At 44.0% G+C, this 27,294-nt stretch overlaps 1 protein-coding gene across 1 annotated transcript; it reads left to right on the top strand.

Moving 5' to 3' along the window:
- Positions 1–209: 209 nt before the first annotated feature.
- On the top strand, positions 210–27,292 carry lpin1a (lipin 1a). The gene is made up of 21 exons (XM_076300403.1): positions 210–383; positions 3,479–3,679; positions 4,333–4,428; positions 7,327–7,631; positions 10,234–10,341; positions 14,334–14,426; positions 14,884–15,007; positions 15,414–15,759; positions 16,023–16,116; positions 17,661–17,842; positions 18,035–18,128; positions 18,363–18,432; positions 19,596–19,688; positions 20,501–20,562; positions 20,804–20,939; positions 21,351–21,499; positions 21,922–22,008; positions 23,081–23,233; positions 24,021–24,135; positions 24,406–24,509; positions 24,911–27,292. Exons 2-21 carry the CDS (start codon positions 3,488–3,490, stop codon positions 25,068–25,070), a joined length of 2,763 nt encoding a protein of 920 aa, XP_076156518.1. The 5' UTR covers positions 210–383; positions 3,479–3,487; the 3' UTR covers positions 25,071–27,292.
- Positions 27,293–27,294: the final 2 nt, after the last annotated feature.

The raw sequence follows: 27,294 nt of genomic DNA on the forward strand, positions 1-27,294 counted from the left end.
ATGATACCCGTGAGATAAATAAACAATGTTTCCTTTATGTATTCCAAAAGGGAAATCTTCACTGGTGATATTTCACTGGTTCCCACGGGGTCTTCACGTCCAGAAACGTGTAGTAGTTTTCGATCGGTGTTCTGATTGGTTCGCCGGAGGGGTTTACTCCCCGCAACGTCACCGGCAAAGGCAGGGAAGGGCCTCTTCATTGAAAGGAATTTCAAGTCTGTTTTAAATGCGATCGCAGTCGCTGTCAAGGATGAACGATCCTTGTCAACGTGAATGTTGACGTTGTTGATTTTTACAGGAGAATTTAAACATTTAAAAACTCTCGCGGTCGAATAGATGGTGGTGGGAGGACTCGAAGTCTTGCAGCGTTCACCCTCAAGAATGTATGTATGCTTATGAATAAATCCTATCCTATTTTATTATACAGACTGAGAATTAAGCAATGACATATTTTCTGTGTATATGCTGCATCGAAGGTCAAATTTGCGACACTGTCTTGGTTATGTTAAATTAGTAGGCACTACAGAACGATTATTGTTGCCAATTCAGCGTAACGTGTTGACGAAGTGTTGTAAACATCAGCTTCTTGCTACCTCGTCGCTCGCTCGCCATTCGAATGACTCTCTCTTGACTCCCTGTCTGACTTCAACCTCATTATAGACCTACTGATTTGAACGATTTAGCATTTAACAATTTACTTAGAATTATACAGATTTATGGCTGCATCTTAAACTGATTATTGTCTGAATCTCGTCCGTTTTGGATAAATAGAGGTATTTGGGCTTGAATGCTAGTGTTTGTGTGCTAGTGACTGCTCTGTACTATGAATTATTATTGAGGACAAGCCATTTCTGTTTTGCCCATGTGTTAGGCAGGGTCACATTCAATAGGTTACTGCTTATGACATTGTATTGACATGCTGAATGAGAATGTACCCTAATGACTTTTGGCATGATGCTTTAGTGGTCCTCTGACACTTTGGCAGTCATTCAGGAAGAACTGTTATTTAGCAATGACCTTTCATGTTGATTCATTTCATTTCCTGTGATTTTTTAATGCTTAGGTTGTGAAAAGTGTAGGGTATGACGTGTGTGTGTGTGTGTGTGTGTGTGTGTGTGTGTGTGTGTGTGTGTGTGTGTGTGTGTGGGTGCGCATGTGTCTGTGTTTGTGTGTGTGTGTGAGTGTTTGTGTGTCTGTGTGCATGTTTTGTTGTTTTTTCGGGGGTGGGGACTAATTATGTAATTGTCCTCATATGCCACTGTAACAAGCTGTGAATTAAGCCTCACACTGTCCCAGCTCCATAAAAACAGTGCGCAGCAAGCTGTTCCTAGCACCTGCGTGCCCTCCGCCTTCTCGTCATCACAGCCACACACGCGTGCTGGAAAAGCACAATGTGGACCCAGGGTCACTCTCAAAGGTTGCATGGCATGGCATTTAGAATGGGTGCCACGCCATGCCACCTTTGAGAATGACCCTGGGTCCACAGTGTGCTGTTTCAAAATTCCGCTGTTGAGACTGGAAATAGACTCACGGGTGAACTGCCATCAGATGAACACTCACACACTTCCTTCGCCATGCCAGATGACTGAGCAGGAGGAGGAATGGCGGTCTGTGATAAAAAGAGCTGGTACTGGGCTCTGTGGTCGGACCTATCTCTGGGTTAATGTAAAAACTGAAAGGACATTACAGACAGTGCAAGATCATCAAATTTGCAGCGCATATGCGACTCTTCTAACGTGACGGCTTGCCTGGTTTTCTCTGAAGTTCAAGTGTAGACTTTAAACACAGTTCCACTCACATACTGTCGGTAACCCTGAAGCCTAAATCCCTAAATTCACTTCAGTCCTTTGAAATGGTACAGTTTTTTTATGTACGTTTAACACTTCAACTAAGGGTCCACCACACCCATGTGAACAGCCTCTTTGGAGTGCAGTCTAGGGGGAGACTTCTTTGAGGTCCCAGCTTTTTCTCTCCCGGGTTGCGTGACCGCTAGTGAAAACATAAGCAAGGGAATTAATCAAATCATGCCAATGTGACTTCATTCCTGAGAAAATTGAGAGGGTTTGCTCTTTGTCTGTTGATGTGTGTGTTCTGTGTGGACACTGAATCCCCCATTGGAACAGTTTTGAAGTTTTATTTGTCTTTTGTCCTGATGAAGCCGTAACATCATGATTAAGCTGGAGTAAGATCGTTTCTTATAATTGCCATGTCATCCTCCGTCAATCGTTTGGTTGGCTCTGCCAGAGCAGAGAACATTGGCCCCAGGCTGTTTGTGCTGTTTCATCAGGCTGAGGTATTGTGGGTCTCTCTAGTTCCAGACCATGGCAGAGATGTAGGCTTCAGACGGAGGAGGGTAATGATGGGCCTTTAATGATGGGCCTTAAAACTATAGTGATCTGGTAATTACTGCCCCTACCGCAGTGGATTTAATTTAACCCTTCACAAAACACACACACACACACACACACACACACATACACACACACACACACACACACACACACACACACACACACTCACACTTACAGTACACACACAGACACACAGACACACACACACACGTCACACTGTCTCTCCATCTCTCTCCGTTTCCCCTTTCTCTTCCTCTACATCTCTCTCTCTCTCTCTCTCTCTCACTCTCTTTGTGTTGCATTTCCTGTGAGAGGCCAGTGCATGAGACAGTGTGGTGATGTCGCTCCAGGGGAGCCGCACTGCTTGTTGTGTCTGAGTGACCTCAAAACATTGACTCCGCCGTTGTGCAGCTTTAGGCATTTTCTCTCGTGCCAGTTTGAAAGAGCCAAGCCGGGCTGGCCACCACAGTGGTAGCATTCCCAGGACCCCACAAATGTGCATCAGCTGGGCATCAGTAGCACACTGCTATTTGGGTTTGCAGTGAAGGCACCTCTCCCCTACACAGACTGTAGGAGTTTTGAACCCTCAACAAGATAGGCCCAGGTTCGATTCCCTGACTATCAGAAGTCTCCCACCGTTGTTAGCAGGCTTGTGCAAAATTCCAGAATTGAATTGAAACTGGCTCTTAAATTCCAATTTAATTCTTTGAATTTGAATTTCACTTGCATTTCAATTGAGGTAGCAAACAGGAAGCAGAATTGCAATTTGAATTGTGCACAACCCTGGTTGTTAGTATAGTGTTCATTGCTCCCTAGTATACAAGTCATTCCTCCATAGTATACTAGTATACTGTTCATTGCTCCCTAGTATACTAGTATACTAGTCATTGCTCACTAGTCTCCCACCGTTGTTAGTATACTGTTCTCCTTGGGCTGCAAGTTGACGCACTGTCAACATAGTGTTATAACAAGGTGAAGGCAAACATGTTATCATCAGTCAGGGAGTCACTTTAGTGTTTCTAATCCTATTTTACAGCACTTAGACAGAGACAGTTGACCTGCTCTTACTGGGGAAATCCCCTCTCTCTTTCTCTCACTCTCTCTCTCTCTCTCTCTCTCTCTGACAGACGCAGACCATGAACTACGTGGGGCAGCTGGCCGGCCAGGTGTTTGTGCAGGTGAAGGAGCTGTACCGAGGGCTGAACCCAGCCACCCTGTCCGGCTGCATCGATGTGATCGTGGTGCGGCAGCCAGACGGCACCCTGCAGTGCTCGCCCTTCCACGTGCGCTTCGGCAAGATGGGTGTGCTCCGCTCACGGGAGAAATTGGTAAAGAGCCCACGCCACAGAGAGTCCGACATCGGCCCCAGAACATTCCCTGCTCTGGGCTGCATCCACTGCTATCTAAATCGTTGTGCTGTCAGCCTACATTAAAATGTATTGTTATTAAATGTAATTCAATTATAATGCCTTTGTTAACACATTCTGTTTATGTTTACGGTATTTGGCAGACATTTCTGTCCAAAGCGACTTACAGTATAATTATCGCACAGTATAGTGTAGTATAGTGGGAGCAATCAATTATAAGTGTAGTATGCATGTGTAGTATGCAGTATGTGTAGTACGCATCAATTATAATGCTGCAGATCAGTGGCAAATTTGGGGCCAACGTCTGTGTGTTCCATCAAACGTCTTGCTCTTGGAGTTAGAGCTGCTTATGATTGCATGAATACAGGGATTTATCATCTCTCAGTAAAATCAGCTCAAAGACAAAGGCGGGCTCAGCATCATATAACTGTCATTTATCATAGAGAGCAAAGGTAAACATAGGTGGCTGTGGTAAATGTGTTGACCTAAGTAAATGATATCAGTAGGGGAGCGCTTATCTGCTGCTGCTGGTATGGTGGTGTGTTTGCATTGAGTGAGTGGACATGTTGTATCTCCTGTCTTATAATCACGATGTCCTGTGTTATTTTGACCAGGTGGACATCGAGATCAACGGGGAGCCTGTGAGCCTGCACATGAAGCTGGGCGAGAACGGAGAAGCCTTTTTCGTCAAGGAGACTGAGAACGACCAGGTATGGAACATGTGCCAGAACCGCACGGGTCCCGTGTATGAATGTACTGTAGACAGAATGGAATGTTGCTGACATGACATTATGCTGTGCGGTTTAGACAAGGTTTTTTTTTAAATCTAAACAGATGGCAGAATTTTGCTCCATATCAGTCCTATCACAGCTTGCTGTGTGGCACAGGCGATGCTTTATGTACCCTTGAGTGTCAAAGCTGTATTTTCTCTGAGAATATTTGAATCCTTTCTGTAAGAAATTTGATGGTGGATTCAAATAAAGAATTCAAGTGTGTGTGTGTGTGTGTGTGTGTGTGTGTGTGTGTGTGTGTGTGTGTGAGCACTAGGCACGTGCCTCCTCTGTTCTCTCTCATGAGTGGAGCAGACAAACCTCGGGCCGAGCCCCGCGTTGTGTTTTGCGCTCCGCACAGCGCTCCACACACTCCGTCAACCTAACTGAGCAAACGAGCAGAAAGAAGAATTCTCCAGCAGGAAACCAAACTCTGTACTGCGAAGGTGCTTTATTTCTGTCCGTGTTACATAAATGACGACATGAAACACCTCTCCTTTTAGGCTGTCTCTTTTCAGAGAATCTTCTGCACCACAGAACTGACTGTTTCACCTTAAACTAAGAAAAATCATGAGGTGAATGGTTGTATAACACACAGACACTCACACACACACACACATACAGTACACACACACGCACACGCACACGCACACGCACACACGTACACACACACACACACTGCCTTAACACAGTTTATTATTTATCACCAAACAGAGGCTGCTTCTCTCAGCGGCTTGCTGGAGTTGTGGTGAAGTGAACACATGGTTTGGTTTCATGCTAGTTCTGTGTGAACAATCAGTGTGTCACAGTGTGGTGGCATATCAGTTGGCTATCTATCTAAAAATGGACTCGACTGAAGCCGAGAGACTGGTCATGGCGCTCTAAGCATGCAGAGATCCTATTACTGGAGGGAGAGAGAGAGAGAGAGAGACAGAGAGAGACAGAGAGAGAGAAAGAGAAAAAGAAACAGAGAGAGACAGAGAGAGAGAGAGAAACAGAGAGAGATAAAAAGAGAAAGAAACAGAGAGAGACAGAGAGAGAGAAAGAGACAGAGAGAGAGAGGTGGAGAGAAAGAGAGAGTAATTTAACAGATCTCATGTTCTTGCCGTTCTTCACTGTATCATTCACAGTGAAGGACTCTCCCAGATGGCATCTGTTTCCGGAGCGGATCTGGCCATGTTGTGGTCCAGATCTGGCCCTGCATGGTCAGATGTGTTGCATGGTCAGCTGCCCGACACCCGAGCTGCTGCGTGTCTGAGCATGAAGCAGAGGAACACGCATGACTCATATTCAGGTCACCAGCAGTGACAACTGCTATCTTAACAGCACAATGCAGCAGTCAGGGCGTCATGAATTATTAAAGCGCTTGGGGTCCTGGCAGGATGCGGCGCTGGACGAGTGTGCTGTTATTTTGCTCTCCTCTCTCTGCCCGAGTGGAAATCCCTCTGCGCTTTTGGAGCATTTAGCGTTCGGGGGATGAGAGAGGGACAGTAGCTCCAATATGGCTGGACACCAGAGAGGAAGTCTGGCCCACTTCCTGATGATGAGATTTGAAGCAAGTGAAGCGAGCAACGTTAATCTTGGGTCTTGGGGGGGGGGGGGGGGGGGGGCAGATTACCACAGATGTGGTGTGGATTCTGATCGATGTGTGGCAGATTATTGCTCCCACAGGCTATCCCATCCTGCCCCCCCCCTTCACACTTTGCTGGAGGGCATCTATTTCCAGGCTAAAAATAACCCCCCCCCCCCCCCCTCATAGCACCCTCTTCATATGTTGAATGCCCCTATGTAATGGTCAGTGAGAATTACCTCTTGTTTCTTTACATTTTAGTCTCTCAGCTCTGAAATGTGTGCTATCAGTGAGAGTCCCTTGGATACGATACAAGATATTCCATCCATGTTTGTATCAGTTTATGTCCAGACCTGCAATGTGCAGGCTTATGGAATGTTACAGATTTTGATCTATGCTTGTGGATCAGATGAACTAGATCAAATGTAGAATGAGGCTATAAAGGGATCCTCCGATAGCTGCTGACAATGATAAAGGCTTCAGAGCATTCTTACACACCTTCCCTGAACAGTAATTCACATCTGTTAAAAGTGAATGAACAGTATGATTGTGTTATTATGGTATGGCAGACAGGTAGTTCCCTGTCCTGTCCTCTGTCTGTATGCTAGGCTAGTGCTAGCCCCAGGCTAGGAGCAAGCATCACCGGAGTGTATGGGACATGTGCTTAGACATGCACAGACTGCGTTAGGGCGCGAGTGCCAAGTCTAATCTAAACACACATGTTAGAGAGACTGTTTCTGCTGCACGTGAGCTGTGTTCGCCAGGGTCATGCAACTCTCAGAGTGGGCCTATGGTATGTGTGGGCTGGCCTGACTGACAAAAGCTGCCTGCCAGTTACATTAGTCTGACATTGTTTACTGGTAGTTAATACAGGCCACAGGCTAAACTAGCCTATACAGTAGGTCATAGGGACACGTTAATTATTAATCAGGTACAGGTAGAGGTACTCTATGGGTATGCTTTTCTCTGTGTACTGTAGTGAACAGAGTGGTGGCTCTATCTTGAGTTATAGTTTTCTCAGTCTTTGGTGATGCCTGAGCTTGAGCAGCTGTTTAAAAATACGGAAATAGCCAAAATAAATGTTTATGTACTGTATATTGTGCTTTAGGTGTTGATCGTGGGAATTAAACTGAATTCTTCACCAACTGTTAGATCCATATTAGTAATGACGAGTCCCAGTTTAACTTTTTTCATGCTTCAGTGTCAGGAATTGAATTGAGGATTTCTCTCTTGAATTGGTTATTTCTCACTCTCTCTTTGCCACACAGGGAATGGTGCCAGCTTACCTTGCCACCTCGCCCATCTTGTCTGAGGGCAGCGCCCTCATGGAGTCCCAGCTGGGCAAAGGGGCGTCCAGGCACAGCGACGCGTCCCCCGGTCCGTCCGTCCAGACGCTGGGTCCATCTCAGGCCTCGGGGGACGGCAGCAGCACGCAGAAGAAGCGGAGGAAGAGACGCAGGAAGTCCCAGGTGGACAGCATGCGGCGGGACGACACAGAGGGCTACTCGGAGGACGAGGACATGTTCACCATCGACATGAGCTCAGACGAGGAGAGGGAGAAAGGGGGCAGCAGGTAGGGGACGAGAGGAATAACACCTCACTGACCAGTCTCGTCGATAACTCACATTTTGCATTTACATTTAGTCATTCAGCTGACGCCTTTACTCAACGCAACTTACAGTGCGACAAATATTTGTGTCTTCGTTTTGAAAAGGCTTGTGCACTAGTGATAGCAGTCAAAGTTAATGTTTTATCACAGATTGTGCTCGTGGTGTTCAGAGGGAGACATTGTGCAGTTACAAAATGCAGTTTCATGATGAGTCATTTGCACTTGATTAGTTAATCCACGCACAGAGGACATGAATGTGGGAAGGAGAGGACCGTAAGGACACTGTGACACTGGGTTGCATCAAGGTCTCAGTAAGATAGCTTCACAAACTGAAGGCTGCGTTTGATTGACTACAGTAATTTCCTGTGTATTAGCCGCATTGTGTATAAACCACAGGACAGTGTTTTATGCAAGTTTTTTCTTTGCACTCATTTTTTATTGTATTTGGTGGGTAACAACATATATGAAAGGCATTGTTACAATACAGATACACAAACCCAAACATACCCCCCACCCCCTCCCCCCTCCCACCCCCACCACATGGGACACAACACAACTATCAATGTAGCACCGTCAGTATAGAACAGTCCACTTAGTTTCTCTCCAGTAAAATGTCTTGAACTCTGGCAATTCCATTTCTCCATGTTTGTATTGTCCGAGGAGTAGCGCCATTAATCTTGGCAGAAGAAAGTCTAAGAAAAGAAAATAATATCTAAGAATGTATTCAGCCAATGCTTATGTGGAACCCAAACTTCAACAACTTGATCTTTTTGGCTGCTGTTAGACCAGCTAACCAAATTTTTCTAGACCTTTCATTCATGCATTCAGTTAGAGTCATCATTGAGAAGGTGTGTTTTATGCAAGTTAAAAAAACAAAGCAATATTAATACCATATTAACTGCCCCCATGTATTAACCTCATAGCTGAAGAAATGTTGCAAAATCAATGTATAAACCGCGGCTAATAGTTGTGAAATTACGGTATGCTGTGGATGTGTTCTCCACACACATCCATGCATTGAGAGCCAGCCTGTTCTCATCTCTCAGTAAATCCTTCATCCTTTCCTCAGCCTCCGGCTGTGTGTGTGTAAGACACTAAAGAGGATTCAGAGTTGAAACGCTAGCCTGACCCCCGGAGTCCGGCAACGCTGCCAGACCCTCCTGTGACTCGAGCATTTGGAGCCGTTCTCAGAGCTTAGAGCATTTCCTGTGAGATTTGAGCATGCTCTGTGGAACAGCCCCGCGCCCAATCACGTGCAGGCCATCACTGTGTGCAGGGGTTATCCGAGGTGCTTTATCGGTCAGCCGCAAAGCGACATACAGATCACTGTGTGAAGGGATCGGTTCATATCCAATTTGAGCTGGCTCGCCATGCTAAATGCTGTTAGCCTTACAGTCACACACTCACTCACACTGAGGGTTGTTTGTGTTGCAACAGAAGTCATTCTGGGCAGTGTTGGCTTGGCCTGTTTGTTCTCGCTACAGTTCAGTGGCAGAGGAAAAGAAGGGAGAGAGAGAGAGAGAGAGAGAGAGAGAGAGAGAGAGAGTAGGAGAGAGAGAGAGAGAGAGAGAGAGAGAGAGAGAGTAGGAGAGAGAGAGAGAGAGAGAGAGAGAGAGAGAGAGAGAGAGTAGGAGAGAGGGCGATAGAGCGATGAAGGAATAGCAAGTGAGCTTTTTTTAGTGCCCGGTGCCAGCGCAGCCCTGAGTACTGGAGTAAACAGCCCCAGTCCCCGGAGCAGGGGGACGTTTTCCACGAAACCCGACGCGCTCTGCCAGGCCCTCCCTTCATGCGGCGCGGCTCAAGGGAAGCCTTTTGTGGTCCTCTGGCAGTCTGACCCTCTCCCTTTTTCCTCCTCCCTCTGAGCCGGACAGCGGAGTCTGGCTCATAAACAACCACATCTTAACACCCACCCCGACTGTGTGTCCACACACACATACACACACACACACATACACACTCACACACACACACACACACACACACACACATACACACTCACACACACACACACACAGACACACACACACACACACACACACACACACACACACACACACACACACACACACACACACACACACACACACACACACACACGGACAGAAAAACAAGAAAACTGTTGAGTGTGCTGTGTAAGAGGTGGGGTAAAGGTCATTGTCACAATTCATTACATCTCTGTGCTGGCATGGACTCCGACTCTCAGGTAACAGTAATGAATTTAGCTGTCTGCCCCGGGAGTGATAATGTTTTTTTTTAACCGGGGCTGGGGTAAAAAAAAGAGAAAGAGTGAGAGGGAGGGAAGGAGGGGGGTGCATGCTGACCCTTTTGCAGATGAATACGGGGCTTGTTTCTAAGAAGAGGCTGATTTGGAGGCATTCCAGAAGCGCTCTCCTTGGAAACCCACAATGCACTGGGTCTCTGTGGGATAATAACTCACTCAGCCTGGTTGGCCTGAGACAGCCCTGGCAGGAATGCATGTGTGTGTGTTTTTCTTCTCTTGTGTAGTTTCTAGCCACTTGTTGTGTTCTTGCTCATGTGAACCTGTGTGTTGTACTGTGTGTTACAGGGATTCATCCTGTGACAGGTTTGGCGAAGGTCAGACAAAGGTCACCTCCAGCTGTACCTTTATGCAGAGCTCAACGTACACAAAGGCGGATGGGGGCTGGGCACAGAGGTACTACACACTCAACTGCAGTATCTGGACATAACATCAACAGTCAGGGTGACCTATACCTGCAGCTTGCTGCTGCATGCAGAATGTGTTTTTATATCTCAACTCTTAACTAGCCATCCCTGTCATAGATATTAGCCTGATGTAGTCCAGGGCCCACTTCCCCGAAAGCATCTTAAGCCTAAGAGCGTCGTGAAGTCCCTTTACGAACGTCTTAAGATTTGCCGACTGTTTCCCGAAACCATCGTAGCTTAAGAGCGTCGTGAAAACACTCGTAGATCTACGAGTGCTCCAGAGTACTCGTTACCGGCTAAGAGCGTCTTAACAGTACTTCTCACTGAGGTCACCAACAGGACATACAGAGGAATTACAACTTAGAATACATAATCCAACTTACGTTCCCATTCTTTATTGTGTTTACCTGTGATGAATCAGATTTTAGCGTGCAAAATAGCCTACATTTAATGGTCATAATAATGTGATGAAAAGCGGACAAAAATGCAATCAAGTTATGAAATGAGACGTTGCCAGATGCCAGAATAGTTTGACATTATCTTTGCTAAGTGAATATTTTATTAGGCCTATGAGGTAAAAAGCAGAGAAAGCAACATGTGGTTTAGTCTGTAGCCTACTGCATCAAAATCTAAGCCTACACATTTCCTCTCTTTCTTACTCGACTTCTTTCTTATCTTCAAACGTGTTCTTAAGTGATACCGCGAAAAATTATTGCATGGTGCAACAATCTAATCTTAAATTAATTACAACTAGATGTACCGCAGAGCGGTACAAAATATGACCGCCGCCCAGTCCAGCACATTTTTTCCACAAAAATAAATCACGCTGAAAGGCCTACAGTATATGATTCTAACTGTCTCACTAAATTGCATTATCCACACTCAATTCTCACTGATATCTGCTAGACAACAAGTACCAAAACATGATTAGTTCATAGATTTCACATGTAAAATTCATTTTATACAACCCCACCTCCATCTTGCCTGTTCATAATTCTGAGAAATTCTTGAATTGTGTGCATGTGTGCATGTACATGTTTATGTTATGTGTGTGGGTGTGTGTGTGTGTGTGTGTGTGTGTGTGTGTGCGTGCTTGTGTGTGTGCCTGTGCATGCAAGCGTACATATGTCTACTGTGTGAGTATGTGTCATACGTATGATTACTGTGAATGTATGTGTGTGTGTGTGTGTATCTGTTTATGCACATGTGTGCACATGAAATGAGTTAACATGACCCCTGGAGGCAAACATACGGAAAAAAATGGTCATCCTAGTCCCTACAGTTCTCAAGATATTCACAGAGAACTGTGTCTGCCCTACCCTCCTTTCGGGGGGTCCAGTCCAGCGGGGGGGCTACAGATCAAAACGAAAAACAACGGTTCCATGCTATCCATGTGGGGTTACATGCCCACCAAGTTTTGTGTACCCCGGTCTTTCAGTGTCCCGGGAATCCTTGTTGGTGTACGTCACTAAATGTACACATACATTATTTTATTGTAAGGCCCCCCATGAACGAAAGTACACAAAACTTGGCATGCATTCGGAGGGTGTCATAATGATCCTACACTTTCAATTTCGTGCAGTTTTCACCATGTCAGCCAGAGATATTGTGATGAAAACACCTAATTTTTTGCTTTTTAATTTTTAACTAGGTGGCGCTATACATGAAATAAGTGGTAATGGGATGGGTTGACATGGCCCCTTGAGATCAACATACAAAAAAAAGGTGGACCTCCTAGGCCCTACGGTTCTCGAGATATTCACAGAAAACTGTCTCCGGCCACCTACAGGCCAGTTGGTGTATAGTAACATAAATGAATTTATTGTGTGGCCCCCCATGAACGGAATTCCACGAAACTTGGCGTGCATTCAGAGGGTGTCATAATGATCCTACACTTCCAATTTCGTGCAGTTTTGACTATGTTAGGTCACAGATACCTGCGATTACAACACCTCATTTTTACTTTTTTGTGTTTAACTAGGTGGCGCTATACATGAAATGAGTGGTTATGGAATGGGTTGACATGGCCCCTTGAGATCAACATACAAAAAAAAAATGGTCCTCCTAAACCTTACGGTTCTCGAGATATTCACAGAAAACTGTGTCTGCCCTACCCTCCTTTCGGGGGGTGCAGTCCAGCGGGGGGGCTACAGATCAAAACGAAAAACGATGGTTCCATGCTATCCATATGGGGTTACATGCCCACCAAGTTTCGTCTACCCCGGTCTTTCAGTGTCCCGGGAATCATTGACAGAAATTTGGACATGCGAAAAAGAAAAAAAATAAAAAAAAATCTGACTAAACCTATATGACCGCCGCTTCGCTGCGCGGCGGTCATAATTATTTATGTCTCTGTGTGGTACACAACCTAATTGGGATGCTTACATGCAGATGTCAAAGTGTTTCTATTGGTGTGAATTAATGTGTAGATCCGAAGTTTAAATGGTAGGCCTATAGCTGTGACGTGCAGTCACCTGACATCACCGTCAAATCAGAAAGCATCTTAAGCCTAAGAGCGTCGTAAAGTCCCTCTTACGAACGTCTTAAGATTTGCCGACTGTTTCCCGAAACCATCGTAGCTTAAGAGCGTCGTGAAAACACTCGTAGATCTACGAGTGCTCCAGAGTACTCGTTACCGGCTAAGAGCGTCTTAACAGTACTTCTCACTGAGGTCACCAACAGGACATACAGAGGAATTACAACTTAGAATACATAATCCAATTTACGTTCCCATTCTTTATTGTGTTTACCTGTGATGAATCAGATTTTAGCGTGCAAAATAGCCTACATTTAATGGTCATAATAATGTGATGAAAAGCGGACAAAAATGCAATCAAGTTATGAAACGAGACGTTGCCAGAATAGTTTGACATTATCTTTGCTAAGTGAATATTTTATTAGGCCTATGAGGTAAAAAGCAGAGAAAGCAACATGTGGTTTAGTCTGTAGCCTACTGCATCAAAATCTAAGCCTACACATTTCCTCTCTTTCTTACTCGACTTCTTTCTTATCTTCAAACGTGTTCTTAAGTGACACCGCGAAAAATTATTGCATGGTGCAACAATCTAATCTTAAAATAATTACAATTATTTATGTCTCTGTGTGGTATATAACCTACTTATGATGCTTACATGCAGATGTTAAAGTGTTTCTATTTTCGTATTGATGTGAATGAATGTGTAGATCCCAAGTTTAAATGGTAGGCCTATGGCTGTGACGTGCAGTCACCTGACATCACCGTCAAATCAGAGGATATTTCAGAACTATTAACGTGGACAGCTCCCCTTAAGAGCATCTTAAGAGCAGTGCACGCGCGTTCACGCTACGAGCATGTTCGGGAAACAGTCGGAAAAACCAAACGAACGATCGTAAGATGAATCGTAGAAAACCCTCTTAAGAGCGTGTCTCCGTCGTTATCGGGGAAGTGGGCCCAGGTCAGGAGTAGTCATGAGTTGATAAATCATCACCATGCACACAGAACTACAGGCCAGTCCCGGCCCTGTCACTGCAAGCATCTCATGCTTGATCACCCTCAAGCACACTGTGGATTTTTATTTAATTTATATAGTATATTTAGTATTTAGTTTTGTTAGTTTTTCTTATCTTTTACTGTCTCTATTGTACAGTGGAGTTTTGTTATATGTTTATACTTATATTTACCATTTCTGCTGTAAGTGCATGTTGTATGTGATGTCTGTATGCTACTGAGACCTTGAATTTCCCCTTGGGGATCAATAAAGTATCTATCTATGTATCTATCTAAATTGATTTCAAATCACCGTTATTATTTTCATGCATATTTTTTGTATGATTTTTGTCTTAACTTGTGGAGTTGTTTTTAGAGACTCGATGGGATTCTGATGACTATAATGTAGTGATCTACGCCCACATCTGAGCCAGAGCAAGGCCAAGCTCTGTTTCAGAGTCTGATTCTGTCTGTGTGTTTGACCTTTGACCCCTCTCCTTTTAACCCCCAACCAGACTGGAGCAGACCTGCACACTGCCCATCCCCACGGGTGGAGGACTCTCTGTCTCTCTCCCACCTGATACATCCATCTACCAGAACATCCACAGGTACACACACACACACACACACACACACACACACACTACTTTCTATAACTAGATCCGCAGGTAAACAGGGTGGAATCCGCTGGTAAACAGGGTGGAAAGCTAGAGGACTGAGGCAATTTGGATCTTTAGAAATTGATCTAATCCACTCCAATCCTAAAGGATGATATTTGAAATCAACAGCCAAGTAAATTACAACTTTCCCTTCCTGGCCTCTGAAAGCACATGTTGATTGGCTGGAATAGTTACTGGAATAGTACTGGAATTATTGGAATAGTTAATGGATTTGTATAAGCCACTTAGTCACTAGCTACTTAATTACTAGCCACTGACAGAGCTAGAACTGTGTATGAACTCCGGGGTTCTCTCAAGACTGTGAGGGGCAATATGCTGAATTTAACAACAAGGTGTCTTGGTCTAGAATCACAGACAATACTTTTAAACCAAACCCCCACCACAGCCCCAACGAATCCCTCCCGTCGACGCCGAAGAGTGACTCGGAGCTGACGAGCCAGATGGGCAAGGCCAAAGCAGACAACCCTGAGATGCTGTGGGCCTGGGGAGAACTGCCGCAGGCTGCCAAGGTACTGCAACACTACGCCGCGCCACTGCGGCATGGGGGGGACGCATGGGGGCTCAAATGCCAACCAGTGGGGGTAGCAGCTCTGAGAAATGCCAGGCTAGCGGTTGGGAGGACGGGGTGTTCTCTTTTTCTATGGAGAGATTAGAGGGGCCATGTGAAGAGATTTCCAATGGGGACTGATGGAGCATCTATGAATGTGAAACTACATAATACATTACAATGTGATATTACAGATTCAGTAAAAACTGAGTTTACCTGCTACTTTGCAGAAGATTTCATTGAGACCTTTTGAATGTAGCCTACCTTAACACATGACGGATCTTGAACTGGGAATGGCAAATCTACCTTTGACACTCCATTCTGTTTGCGTATTTTAATCTTCGTCTCCTCTCATCTGCCAACCCCAGCCGGCGTTCCTGAATGAAATGACCGAGGCCATGTCGATAGCCCCGGTATCCATCCCCGTGTCCGAGAGCACCCACTTCCGAACCATCTCCAGTGCCGCGCGTCCAGAGACACAGACAGCCGACGCTGGACCCCCCTCCCTCTCCCTCTACATCCCCAGCCCCAGAGCAGAGCTCGCGGGAGAAGAAGCAGGGGCAGGAGAAGAGGTTGGGGCGACAGCGCCACCCTCAGCCATGGAGGTGGAAGGGATCGTAGCAGCGGCACGTCTGCTGCATGACCTAGAGGATGGCCGGGACAGCCCTAGTGGACGAGCACTGGGCAAGACAGACTCTCCGTCCAAAAGAAAGGGTAAGAGAAAGCCAGTACTTCTGTCCAGTGTAGCCCTGCTGTTACAGTTTATAGATGATTACGAAGTATGAATACAGCTGCAGGTAGTTCATAGCAATATGTATGGTGATATGGTTACAATATTAAATCTACTTGTAGTCTTTTAGCCCATTCAGCATGGCATTGAAGGAATCAGTACTGTATAGTTCCTGTATGGTTTCTTGGTACTGATTGGGCAATGCCCCACCACCAGCTCAGTTCTAATGGTTGTTGTACGTCGGTAGATAAACGAAGTCATCACCTGGGTTCGGACGGCGTCTACCTGGATGACATCACAGAGCTGGAGCCTGAGGTGGCTGCCCTCTACTTTCCTAAGAGGTAAAGTGTCACTTGTGTCCCCCTGCGTCACTTCACCACATCACATGGCATAGGGACAGACAACATACACATCTCAGCAGGTAGCAGTGGTATAATAACATCGTAATACCTCCATTTATCACCCATTTCGTCCGAAAATTCTAAAACAACAATGTTTTTTAATACTTCAAAATAACATTTGATAAATGAACCTTACATTTTTCAGTAGCCATAGGTGTGTAGATTTGAACAAAATCTGGTTTGGTTCTTACTGGGGCTTTTACTGCCTGAAATATCCGATTTTGTTTACCGCGCTCGGAGATTAGTGCTGGCCTGGTGGGTCGTCTACTTTCACCCTTTCAACGGCACATGAATGGTTAGACTGAGAATTCTTGTCGCTACCTCAAAATTTCACTGAAGCTCCAAGCGGATTTGTACACACAGCCTTACAAGACTGTTTATAGCTCTTCGAGTCACGGTAAAATGTAATTTTTGGTACATAGCTAATTTAGATACACCTATGGTGTGGGTGCTTGCGTTTCTTTAGGAATCCGCCGTCTTGGTTTGTATAGAAATGAATAGTAAGTGACACATACACGCAAGAGGACAGAAACACGGGGCTGGTGGTATAGGGGGCGATCCGATAGTGATGGGGAGGTCGGGGAGGGCATACTGCCGATGACTAGGGTCGGTCAGTCCTGTACACTCTGTGCCCTGGACACATGCCTGCATCTCAGCTTAAGGCTGCTGCGGTGCCAGCAAAGCTTTTTGGAGTACTTAAGCCAGCTGGCTTTGGGCTTTACTCTCTGATAGTTATCGTGATAAAAATCGTTTTTCAATCAGGAACTAAAATTTCAGGACACATCTTAAAAGACTTCCAGAAAAGAAGTATCCTGGCCTGCCAACTATTGTGGGTGCACTCTACTCATTTAGGGAAGTGGGGGTAATCTTATGGTCTTACACAATATTGTCATAAAAGAGAACAACTTTTACATCAGATTTTCATCCCCATCGTTTCTATCTCGGGGCTGATGTTTGACTAGAGCACCATTATAACAACATCATAACTGTAGCCTAGAAATCTAGACGCGCCCCTAGCGGCAGCAAATTACATTTGCTGCCAGGGCTAGTCTAGCAACTCTCCGTTGGCTTGTGAGCTCCAGAAATCGAAACTTAATCAGGCCATTGAAATCATGTATAGAATCGTTTGGTGGGCTTAACATAATGATTGATGGCAGAGTTGCAACGGTTTGGCTTGAATTCCCTGCTACTTGAAAACAAATATCCTATTGCGTCCTATTGCGTGCAGAGGGAATTTGAAAGACAACTGATTATCCCACCCCTCGGACTGAGCACTGCGAACGGTGAGTGCCCAGACCCTACATTTTAATGTGGGTCTGGCTCGCCAGGCTATCATAACCATATCATTGTTCACATATTCACCATATAGAACATGGAAGTATTTCAGTTGTTCTCTATAGGAGACTGTGTTGTAAACTATGTTCTGAAGGCCTGTACTGTAGTTCTAAGATCTAAAAGCCTTCTTCTCCGTCCTCATTGTGCAGTGAGGGCGTTGGTTCAGGACAGCCGGGTCAGGAGGTGCGGAGTGCCAACCAATCACCTCAGTCCGTGGGCAGCAGCGGCATGGACAGCGGGGTGGACAGCTACTGTGACCAGACTGGGGACCTTCCCTCTATCGCCATCTCCCTGTGTGGAGGACTAACAGACAACCTGGAGATCACTAAGGGTAAGTCAACGAGACACATGTATGTACTGCTGTATATATGATATACTGCTGCTGTCACACTGCCTCCAGCTCTCTCCATTTGACATGGTGACTCAGGTGTCAGGGCATGTTTGGAGTAGTTTTTATGATCAGACATGTCTGATGTGTTTGGGGTCTGACATCTGAGACGTGTTTGGATGTGTCCCCTTACAGAGCAGTTTGAGGAAAAAGCCATGTCCTACCGGGAGTTTGCAGACAATCCAACAGTCATCGATGACCCCAACCTGGTTGTGAAGATCGGAACCAAGTATGTATCCGTGAAGATGTGTGCCTCTGTGTTGATGATAATTTATTTCTGACCCATTTAAGAATTAATTACAATATGAACAGAACTGCCTCAGTTTTCAGTGCATTTAATAATGGTAACCTACATGTCTTTCTGGATAGCTCTGAAAGGATTTCTAAAATGCACAGTATGTATAATTCATTAAGTATGATTTAAATGTCCTGTAGATGTATAAATGAATAATGCCTTTTTTAGGTATTATAACTGGGCCACTGCCGCTCCTATTCTGCTGGCGATGCAGGTCTTCCAGAAGCCTCTTCCAAAGGTAGACTACACTTCTCACTCACTCGCTCTCTCTCACTCACTCAACCACTCACTCGGCCTCTCACCCACTTATTCACTTACTCACTCTCTCACCCACTCATTCACTTACTCACTCTCTCACCCACTCACACACTCATTCTCTCACTCACTCACTCACTCACTCACTCACTCACTTACTCACTCACTCACTCACTCACTCACTCACTCACTCACTCTTTCATTCACAGTGTTATCTTTGCATTAGTACATTCAGGCCACAGGGTCTGTCTCTAAATTCAAAACATAGACAGTGCTACCAACCTATTTTTTGTTCACTTAGTCCTAAAGCGCCACCTCCTGGTTGATTCATTGCAACATTAGCCTTTGCATGTGAACATGTATACCAGTATTGCAGTAATATATAAACATTATAGTAAATACTATCCCAAAACAGTAATGCATTATATAAACATTACAGTAATTTCTATCCCATAACACATTAATACATAAACATTACGGTAATTCCTATCCCATAACACAGTAATATATGAACATAGTAAAGCCTATCCAACAGTACTGTACCTGCTGGGTGGAGTCGGCGTCCACTGTGTTGCGTCCCTGTCTCGGCTCCCTGGTCTCAGTGTCATGTGACCTCCTGACTGACCTCCTCCCTCCCCTGACTGTCCAGTAAACTTGCTTCTTCCCTCTGTTTCTCCCCCTCTCTACTTTTCTTTGGTTGTGCCTCCCTCCCTCCCATGGTCTTGTTGTTGTTGTTGATGTTGTTGATGTTGTTTGTTTGTTTGTCTGTTTGTCCCCATTTCACTGTGTTTCTGAAGTACTCCTGTCTGCACTATGTCTACTCGGCCCTGGGCATCTTTTCATACTGTGTGCCCAGAGTCTTCTGGGCTCAGCCAGTGTGTGCTGCTGAGGTGCACAGTCTTGTCTGTCTCTGCACGCATGCTACTCCCGTGTCCTGCACGCTTTCTACTTATAGTCCTTCTCCTTTCCTGCTCTCTTCGTTTCTTGTGTTTTCCATATAGCAGTGCGCACATTTTTTTCCTCCACCTCTTCCTCCATTGCGTTAGAGTGTATGTGTGTGTGTGTGTGTGTGTGTGCGTGTGCGTGTCCATTTTGTTTTTGGTTTTTTGCATTTGAGCATCAGGACCCTCTGTGCCTTTACTCCAGGCCACGGTGGAGAACATCGTCCAGGAGAGGATGCCCAAGAAAGGCGGCCGCTGGTGGTTCTCTTGGAGGGGACGCAGCTCCAACTCCAAGTCGGTACGTGTGACCTGTACTAGCACTAGGGCTGCAACGAACGATTCCTTTCTCGATTAACTCTAGAAGCGCCAATAATTTCATAACCACTAGAACTTCCGAAGCGGCAATTTTGACCCTAACATTTTAAACTTGATATTCAACCAGCAGAACTGTTTTTCTTTTTTGTTTAAAGAAATTCATTATACATGCCACTCTTTAAACGGTCAAAAGGCAAAAGACCTGTCTTGGCAGTTGTAGTGTTAATCAATTGGTTGTTTGATCAATAATACAAAATAATGTCTAACAGTGTTTCCAAAAGCCCAAGATTATGTCCTCAAATGCCTTGTTTTGTCCACACGACAAAGATATTTAGTTCACTGTCCTAGAGGAGCAATCCTAGGGGGCAGCCTACATCTGTGGGCTTAAGAGAGGAGCAGATAGGCTAGCAGGGAGCCTGAAACTCACAGGTGCTGTGGTCAGCAGGGAGCCTGAAACTCACAGGTGCTGTGGTCAGACGCTAATATGTCCCTGGAGAGGGTAGAGAGGTTTGGACAGAGAGGTTTAATTACACACATCACACATCAGTGCCCTCTGGCCTCTAGAGCTGTAATGGTTTGCTGTGAAATCCATTAACTTGGACTTTTACTTTTAAAACAAGGTGGGAAGGTGAAAGCAGCATTATATGGTGTTGGTCTATTGATGCATAATTAATTGTCTTTGGGTGACTTGAAAGGCATTTATAAATACAATGTATTATTATTATGATTATTATTATTATGAAGAAGAATCAGATCATTACGATCATCATTACTGTTACTGTTCTGATTCTCTAGGAATCCACATCAGAAATGGGAGCTGACGAAGGCAGTCAGTCCGTGCAGGCCGACTCCCTCAGGTAACTTTCCAAACAATGTGTACCCTCTATTAGAATGTATATTTAATGTCATGCATTTTTCTGACATGCTAACTTCCAAACACTGTGACTGTACCCTCTATTATAATCTATATTTAATATGCATTTCTCTGACATGCTGTCAGAATACTTCACATTATTAACAAGTTCATACATTCTCAAGCAAAGAGCACTCTTTAAATAAGCACTGCAGTGAATGTGGGCGTCTCATTGGTGCGTTTAGAATGAAGGACGATTCCTCAAGTGACGAGGACAACCGGACCGCCCGCATCGGCTCGAGTTCGTCTCAAGATGACCCGCCACTGACCCCGAGCAGCATCTGGTACCGGAAGACGCTCCGTTTGTCCTCTGAGCAGCTGGTGAGTCCAATGCCTCACACACATACACACACGCATACACACTGACACTCATACACACACGTAGGTCCAAGCTACAACTGCCACACACAAGAACACTCTTTTTCCAAGCTTTTTACACACACACATGTTCAGGTGCCACACATACACACATAGATCTGGTGAAGCGTAGACCCTCCTTCTCTCCTCTGAGTAGTTAGTGAGCAGAGGACAGCACCTCATACACACACACACACACTCGTGATACACACACACACACACACTCATACACACACACATACACTGCTGCTCATATGCAAGATAGCAGTTACATAATGACCCATTTAGCCTAGTTAACCTTCATGGCTGACTGAGATGTGTGTGTGTGTGTGTGTGTGTATGTGTGTGTGTGTGTGTGTGTGTGTGTGTGCGTAGACAAGCCTACAGCTGAAAGAGGGTCCAAACGATGTGGTGTTCAGCGTGACCACCCAGTACCAGGGCACCTGCCGTTGTGAGGGCACCATCTACCTGTGGAACTGGGACGACAAGATCGTCATCTCCGACATCGACGGCACCATCACCAGGTGACAGGCACTCACACTGGAGCCAATTATAAATATCATATTATATTTTATGTTTATGTAATCAAAAGGATTTTCAAAGGCTATAGCATATTATCAAGGCCTACAAAGACCTCTACATCCACTGAAAATTCTTACTTAATTTCCCTAAAAAATCATTGTTGTACAATGTACTAATCATCTGCATTTTTCTGTTGACTGGACTAAAACTTTAAAGTCCTAAATGAAATATCAGTAGCATCTTATCTAAGAGACTTGTGCTGGAGTGTTAGAGCATCTGTTAAGGCCAGCTATTTTTAACTGTGGTTTGTAACAGATAGATAGATAGATAGATAGATACTTTATTGATCCCCAAGGGGAAATTCAAGTAACTACGTCATGAGAGTGCCTAATTGTTGACTGGTGTGACCATTCCACCCATTCAGGTCAGACACACTCGGACACATCCTCCCCACGCTAGGGAAGGACTGGACGCATCAGGGGATTGCTCGCCTCTACCATAAAGTCAGCCAGTGAGTACCCTACATGGGTGGCACTTTCTCTTACCACAGAGAGATGATTTAAATAAGCAAAATGTCTGTCATTTGAACAAACACCTTGTCATTTCATGGCTCTTGTTAGAATTAATATATTCTATATGTCTATAATTTCGCAAGGCAATTGATTGAATTGACACTTTAAGTATTATATTGTTTTGTATTTCTATGTCGCTTTGGACAACAGCGTAACCATAACCATAATCTTGCTTATCACACACGTATCTGAATGGCAAACAGTACAGGTACGATAAGTATGTTATGTTAAAGGTGCTTTAAGCGATGCTGGGTAATGTCACTTCTGTTGACATTCAAACAAAACAGAGAGCTAGTTCGCTACTTACTCCCCCTCCCTCCCGCGCAATTGAAACTCTCCTAAACGAACATCTCGTCTGTGATTTGCTGGAACAGTTTATTATGTTTTTATGGGCTAGGTTTGCCCAGGTTGTTTTTGTTGCCATTTTTGGAGCCTGGGTTGTCCACAGAGATCGCATTTTTTTACAGTGTATTCAAGACACAGGCATCTAGCGGATGGTGAGGTGATGTTTGCTGTAAGTGACAAAAAATGTTTTAGCCTAAAAAACGCATGGCATCGCTTAGAGCACCTGGGCAGCCGTGGCCTACAGGTTAGCACTTCGGACCTGTAACCGGAGAGTTGCCGGTTCGAACCCCAACCAGTAGGCACGGCTGAAGTGCCCTTGAGCAAGGCACCTAACCCCTCACTGCTCCCCGAGCGCCGCTGTTGATGCAGGCAGCTCACTGCGCCGGGATTAGTGTGTGCTTCACCTCACTGTGTGTGTGCTGTGTGTGTTTCTCTAATTCACGGATTGGGATAAATGCAGAGACCAAATTTCCCTCACGGGATCAAAACAGTATATATACTTATACTTATACCTTTAATGGGAAATTCATTCAAAGTTTAAATGTCTTTGGCAATTGAGGTACAGTGGTATACACTGTATAGACAGCATACTGAGTGTATGTATTTATATGATATTTTCCAGTGTTTTCCCAATGTAACGGCAGTATGCATCTCTGTGTACCACAGGAATGGCTACAAGTTCATGTACTGCTCGGCGCGTGCGATTGGCATGGCGGGCATGACCCGTGGGTACCTGCACTGGGTGAACGAGAGGGGCACCATGCTACCACAGGGACCGGTGCTGCTCAGTCCCAGCAGTCTCTTCTCCGCCTTGCACAGGTAACACACCAGCTCAAAGTCAAACACTAGCCTACAATCACACACTTAATACACCTGCCCACAAAGATTAACATTGTATACAACTCCACAAAGGTTTAAGTTATGTGGTGGATTCCCATAGCACTCCACTACTCACTTAAAGGAACTTCAACTTTTGGGAAATTTGCCGTCTGTCTCAGAGTTAGATAAGAGAATACCATACATCCCTTCTCTTCTCTTCTTAGCCTAGTTTAGCATAATTCACAGTAAGTGGGTTACACCAGTTAGTCTATACTGTAGCTCCCTAATAGTTGGCGTATTCCTTTAATACACCTGCCCACAAAGGTTAACATCATGTTCTACCACTCCACAAAGGTTTAAGTTATGAGTCACGACTCTACTAATGTTAAAGTAAAAGTATATCACTCTGTTTAAGGTAAAAGGATCTACCTAACCTCTAAAAGGATCTGCCTTACCCTAAGAAATACAGACATTGCATACCAATACAATACACTACTCACTAAGGTTAACTATAGGTTAGTGTGTACTTTCCTAGTTATTGTATATTTTGCCACTATGGCCACTATAATTGTCGATGAGAAGCATGTGAGGTTCCATCTCCAAACCCCCATGGAGATGCCGTCTACTGTATTATCACAATACTTTGTGCACCTCAGTATCAACAAAGCAACATTCATGAACATTAACCAAAGATAAACACTCACTGGAATATGTAAAACATTAACAAAACACACTGGTCTAAATGTCCAGTGACGCGTGATGGGTCACCTTCTTTTTTTTGTATTAGGGAGGTGATCGAGAAGAAACCGGAGAAGTTCAAAATTGAGTGTCTGACTGACATCAAACACCTGTTCTACCCAAACACAGAGCCCTTCTACGCTGCTTTTGGAAACAGGCCCACGGTATGAAAAAAAAAACATTTGAAAAGAGATTACGACCCCCTCAGTCAGTATTGAAGTATAATACTGTATATGGTATGACATATGGTACAGTAATTTGAAATATACTGTTCTCTGTTGTATTTGTGACCATTGGTTGGCAGATTGGTGGTTAGCGTGCTTTTTTTAATTAATATGGGTAGGGGCTTCTGAAAATGTTTTTACAACAACAAAATTACAATTTTGGCAACATCTAATCCTGTGTATTAATGTACAATTTATACCCATCTTTAGGATGTGTATTCCTATAAGGAAGTCGGAGTGCCATTGAATAGAATATTCACAGTGAACCCAAAGGGAGAGCTGATCCAGGAGCATGCCAAGACCAACATCTCATCGTAAGTGGGCCGAGACTGAGACCTCACTACACCTCAGTGTTCACTTTCACATACTTTTCATTTCATTTCACTCTTCACTTTTTAACTAATTCTTTAAGTCATGTAGTGGTTTTGTCAATAAGTTTATCTTGATTGGAAAGAACTTTTTTTAAGTGCTTTATAAATGAAAGTGACTTCACCCCCAGAGTGTAGCATTATACTCCATTTATATTCCATTTGAGCTGCCTGGCCGCTCTAGCTGTTAGCTGCAGCAACTCAAGTTAGGTAGCACCGATTCGTTTTTTTTGTACCGACAGTACTCGGTGACCTCAAGAAACAGAGATCTGTGTGACAAATTGCCCATGAGTCTCACATGTTGCTGGACTGTGGTGAAGTGACCTTTACTGCTGTGCTGTGTGCAGATACGGGCGCCTGTGTGAGGTGGTGGACCATGTATTCCCGCTGATGATCCGGGGGAACACGTCGGATTTCCCCTGTTCGGACACCTACAGCCAGTTCACCTACTGGAGAGACCAGCTGCCTGAGGTGGAACCGGAGGACAAGGAAGTGGAGAAGAGCTGAGAAGAGGGACGCTTAGTCTCTCGCTTGCACACACACACACACACACACACACACACATACACACACATAGTAATGTACATATACAGTAAAGAAGAGTATAGAACAAGCTTTGTAGAAGAAGCTTTGCAATACCATACAAGTACCTCTACGCACAAGCATCGGGGCGCCTTTTAACAAAAAACAAATTAAGCTTTGAAATTTCTACATGTTTATGTGATCATGTTATTTATTTGTTTGTAAATCTTTTCTACATTTCTGGTCCTGAAACTAACATAAAAACATATATTAATAATAACCTCAGTGCAAGATTACCTTGTGCAAATATTATAATTCCACAAAAACAATCATCAAGTAAACCTAAAATAAAAATAATTATTAAATTATAAATAAATAAAAATAAACCATATTTTTAATATTGGCAACAAAGAAAGCACTGATATACCTGAAAATACATATTGTTTGTATTTCGCTACCAGTTTGCACCAAGACCATTGCCATATATCATAAAATCATCAAACAGTTTGTTGTGCACTTATAAAGAAAATGTACATCTAAATTTCACATGAAAAAAAAAATAGTACAGTCAACTTCCAATAATACCACTTTAAACACTGAGTGGATCAGTGCAGGGCAGAAAAACCCTTTGATAAAAGCACTGTGGACAGATGGTACTTTTTGTTGTTGGATTTCTAAAAGCTCCCTTTATATAGCATGCACTTATCCAAACCCCATTTGACCTTTTGTATAGTTTTACCACTCTATAGTAGCATTCCTCTGATAGCTGATGTTTCTGTTTTTTTCCTTATCATATTCTACTGAACTCAGTGTTTTAAAGCTCATATTTATACGGTTACTGACCAACAACTGATGACATAACCTTAGTTGTAAGAGAGTTTTGGAATGTGTACATGTTTTGTTATTCATTTACAAAGTCAATGCATACTTTAATAGCTGGTTAAATATTAACAGCAGACAATGCAAGGGAAACTCAGGGTGTGCCTCTACGATTCACACGGTGTCCCACAATTCCATCTGTTTTCATTTGGAACTTTACTGAGCTACTCTGTGATGACTTAGAAAAGAACAGGCTTTGTAATATTTACATTGAAGTTATTTCTTAAGTTAAATATCTTTTTGAGATTTATAAAAGATCATCAGGCATAATTTATCAGGTGACCATAATTTCAAAGGGTAGGCCTACATAAAAAAAAAAAAAAAAAAATCCAGCATGAATATTGTAAGTTGTAGTTCGGTGTCACTGAATGGGTGCCAAGGTAGCCTGACGAGCTGCGTAGGGTCAGGGGATTGTTTATCGTTGGTGTTTATGTTCAGACGAGGTGTGTAAATAGTAAATATGTGTTGAGGATAGAGAGGGATGTGCCTGCCTGTGTTGCAGGTGCAGTCAGTGTGTGTGTGTGTGTGTGTGTCTTACTGTGACTGAAGCTGACAGGCATAGTGGATGTTAAGCAGCCAGTGGTTCTCACTGACTCCTGCAGGAGATTGTTTTTGTTGTTGTTGTCACAGTGTATCGTTTGATATGATTATGTGATGTGATCCACAGGATGTAGCCAAGTGAAACATGGGCTGGGTAAAACCCGTAAACCCCTGAAGTTGACTATGGGCGTTGCCAGGGTCGTTGTCTGTCGAGAAATGTCATTATGCTTGTTGTGTGTTTATGGAGGAAATAAGATTCATATGAATTTGATGTATGCAACATAAAATGCAATTTGTCACCTTTACACTGTTTGTGGGGGTGGTGTTGAACACAAGGAAAATAACTGTTGTTGATGTTATTTTTATAATTATGACATTGTTGACCACTAAATACCATACCACTGTGAGTTAACTTAGACTGCAGATTGCTAATGTGCTACACCTAACAGTATTTTCATCTTTTAACTGCAGTGCACTCTCTGCAGAAGATCCAAGTTCTTTTTCATGAAACCTATATTTTGATACAGTATCAGTTTCAGATTCTGACATGAGAAGCATTACTGTGGTAGCAAGTCATCTCCTTATTTTATTTATGTGTTTGTGCACAGTCAACTGCCATCACTTTCCAGTCTGTCTGTGTATGTTGTGGTATTGGTATTCTTTCTGTGAAAGATCTTGTTGCCTTAGTTTTGGCTGACATTATGTCATTGTTTGTCCTTCAAATACATAGAGGTAAAATCAAATTTAAAAATCTGTATATTACTTTCAATAAATGCAAAACCAATGGACT

The sequence above is a fragment of the Alosa pseudoharengus genome, unplaced genomic scaffold (genome assembly GCF_046254945.1).
Source record: "Alosa pseudoharengus isolate Yale_2024_CS ecotype anadromous, Long Island Sound unplaced genomic scaffold, YU_APseudo_1.1 YU_APseudo_1.1_scf_22, whole genome shotgun sequence".
Classification (NCBI taxonomy): Eukaryota; Metazoa; Chordata; class Actinopteri; order Clupeiformes; family Clupeidae; genus Alosa; species Alosa pseudoharengus.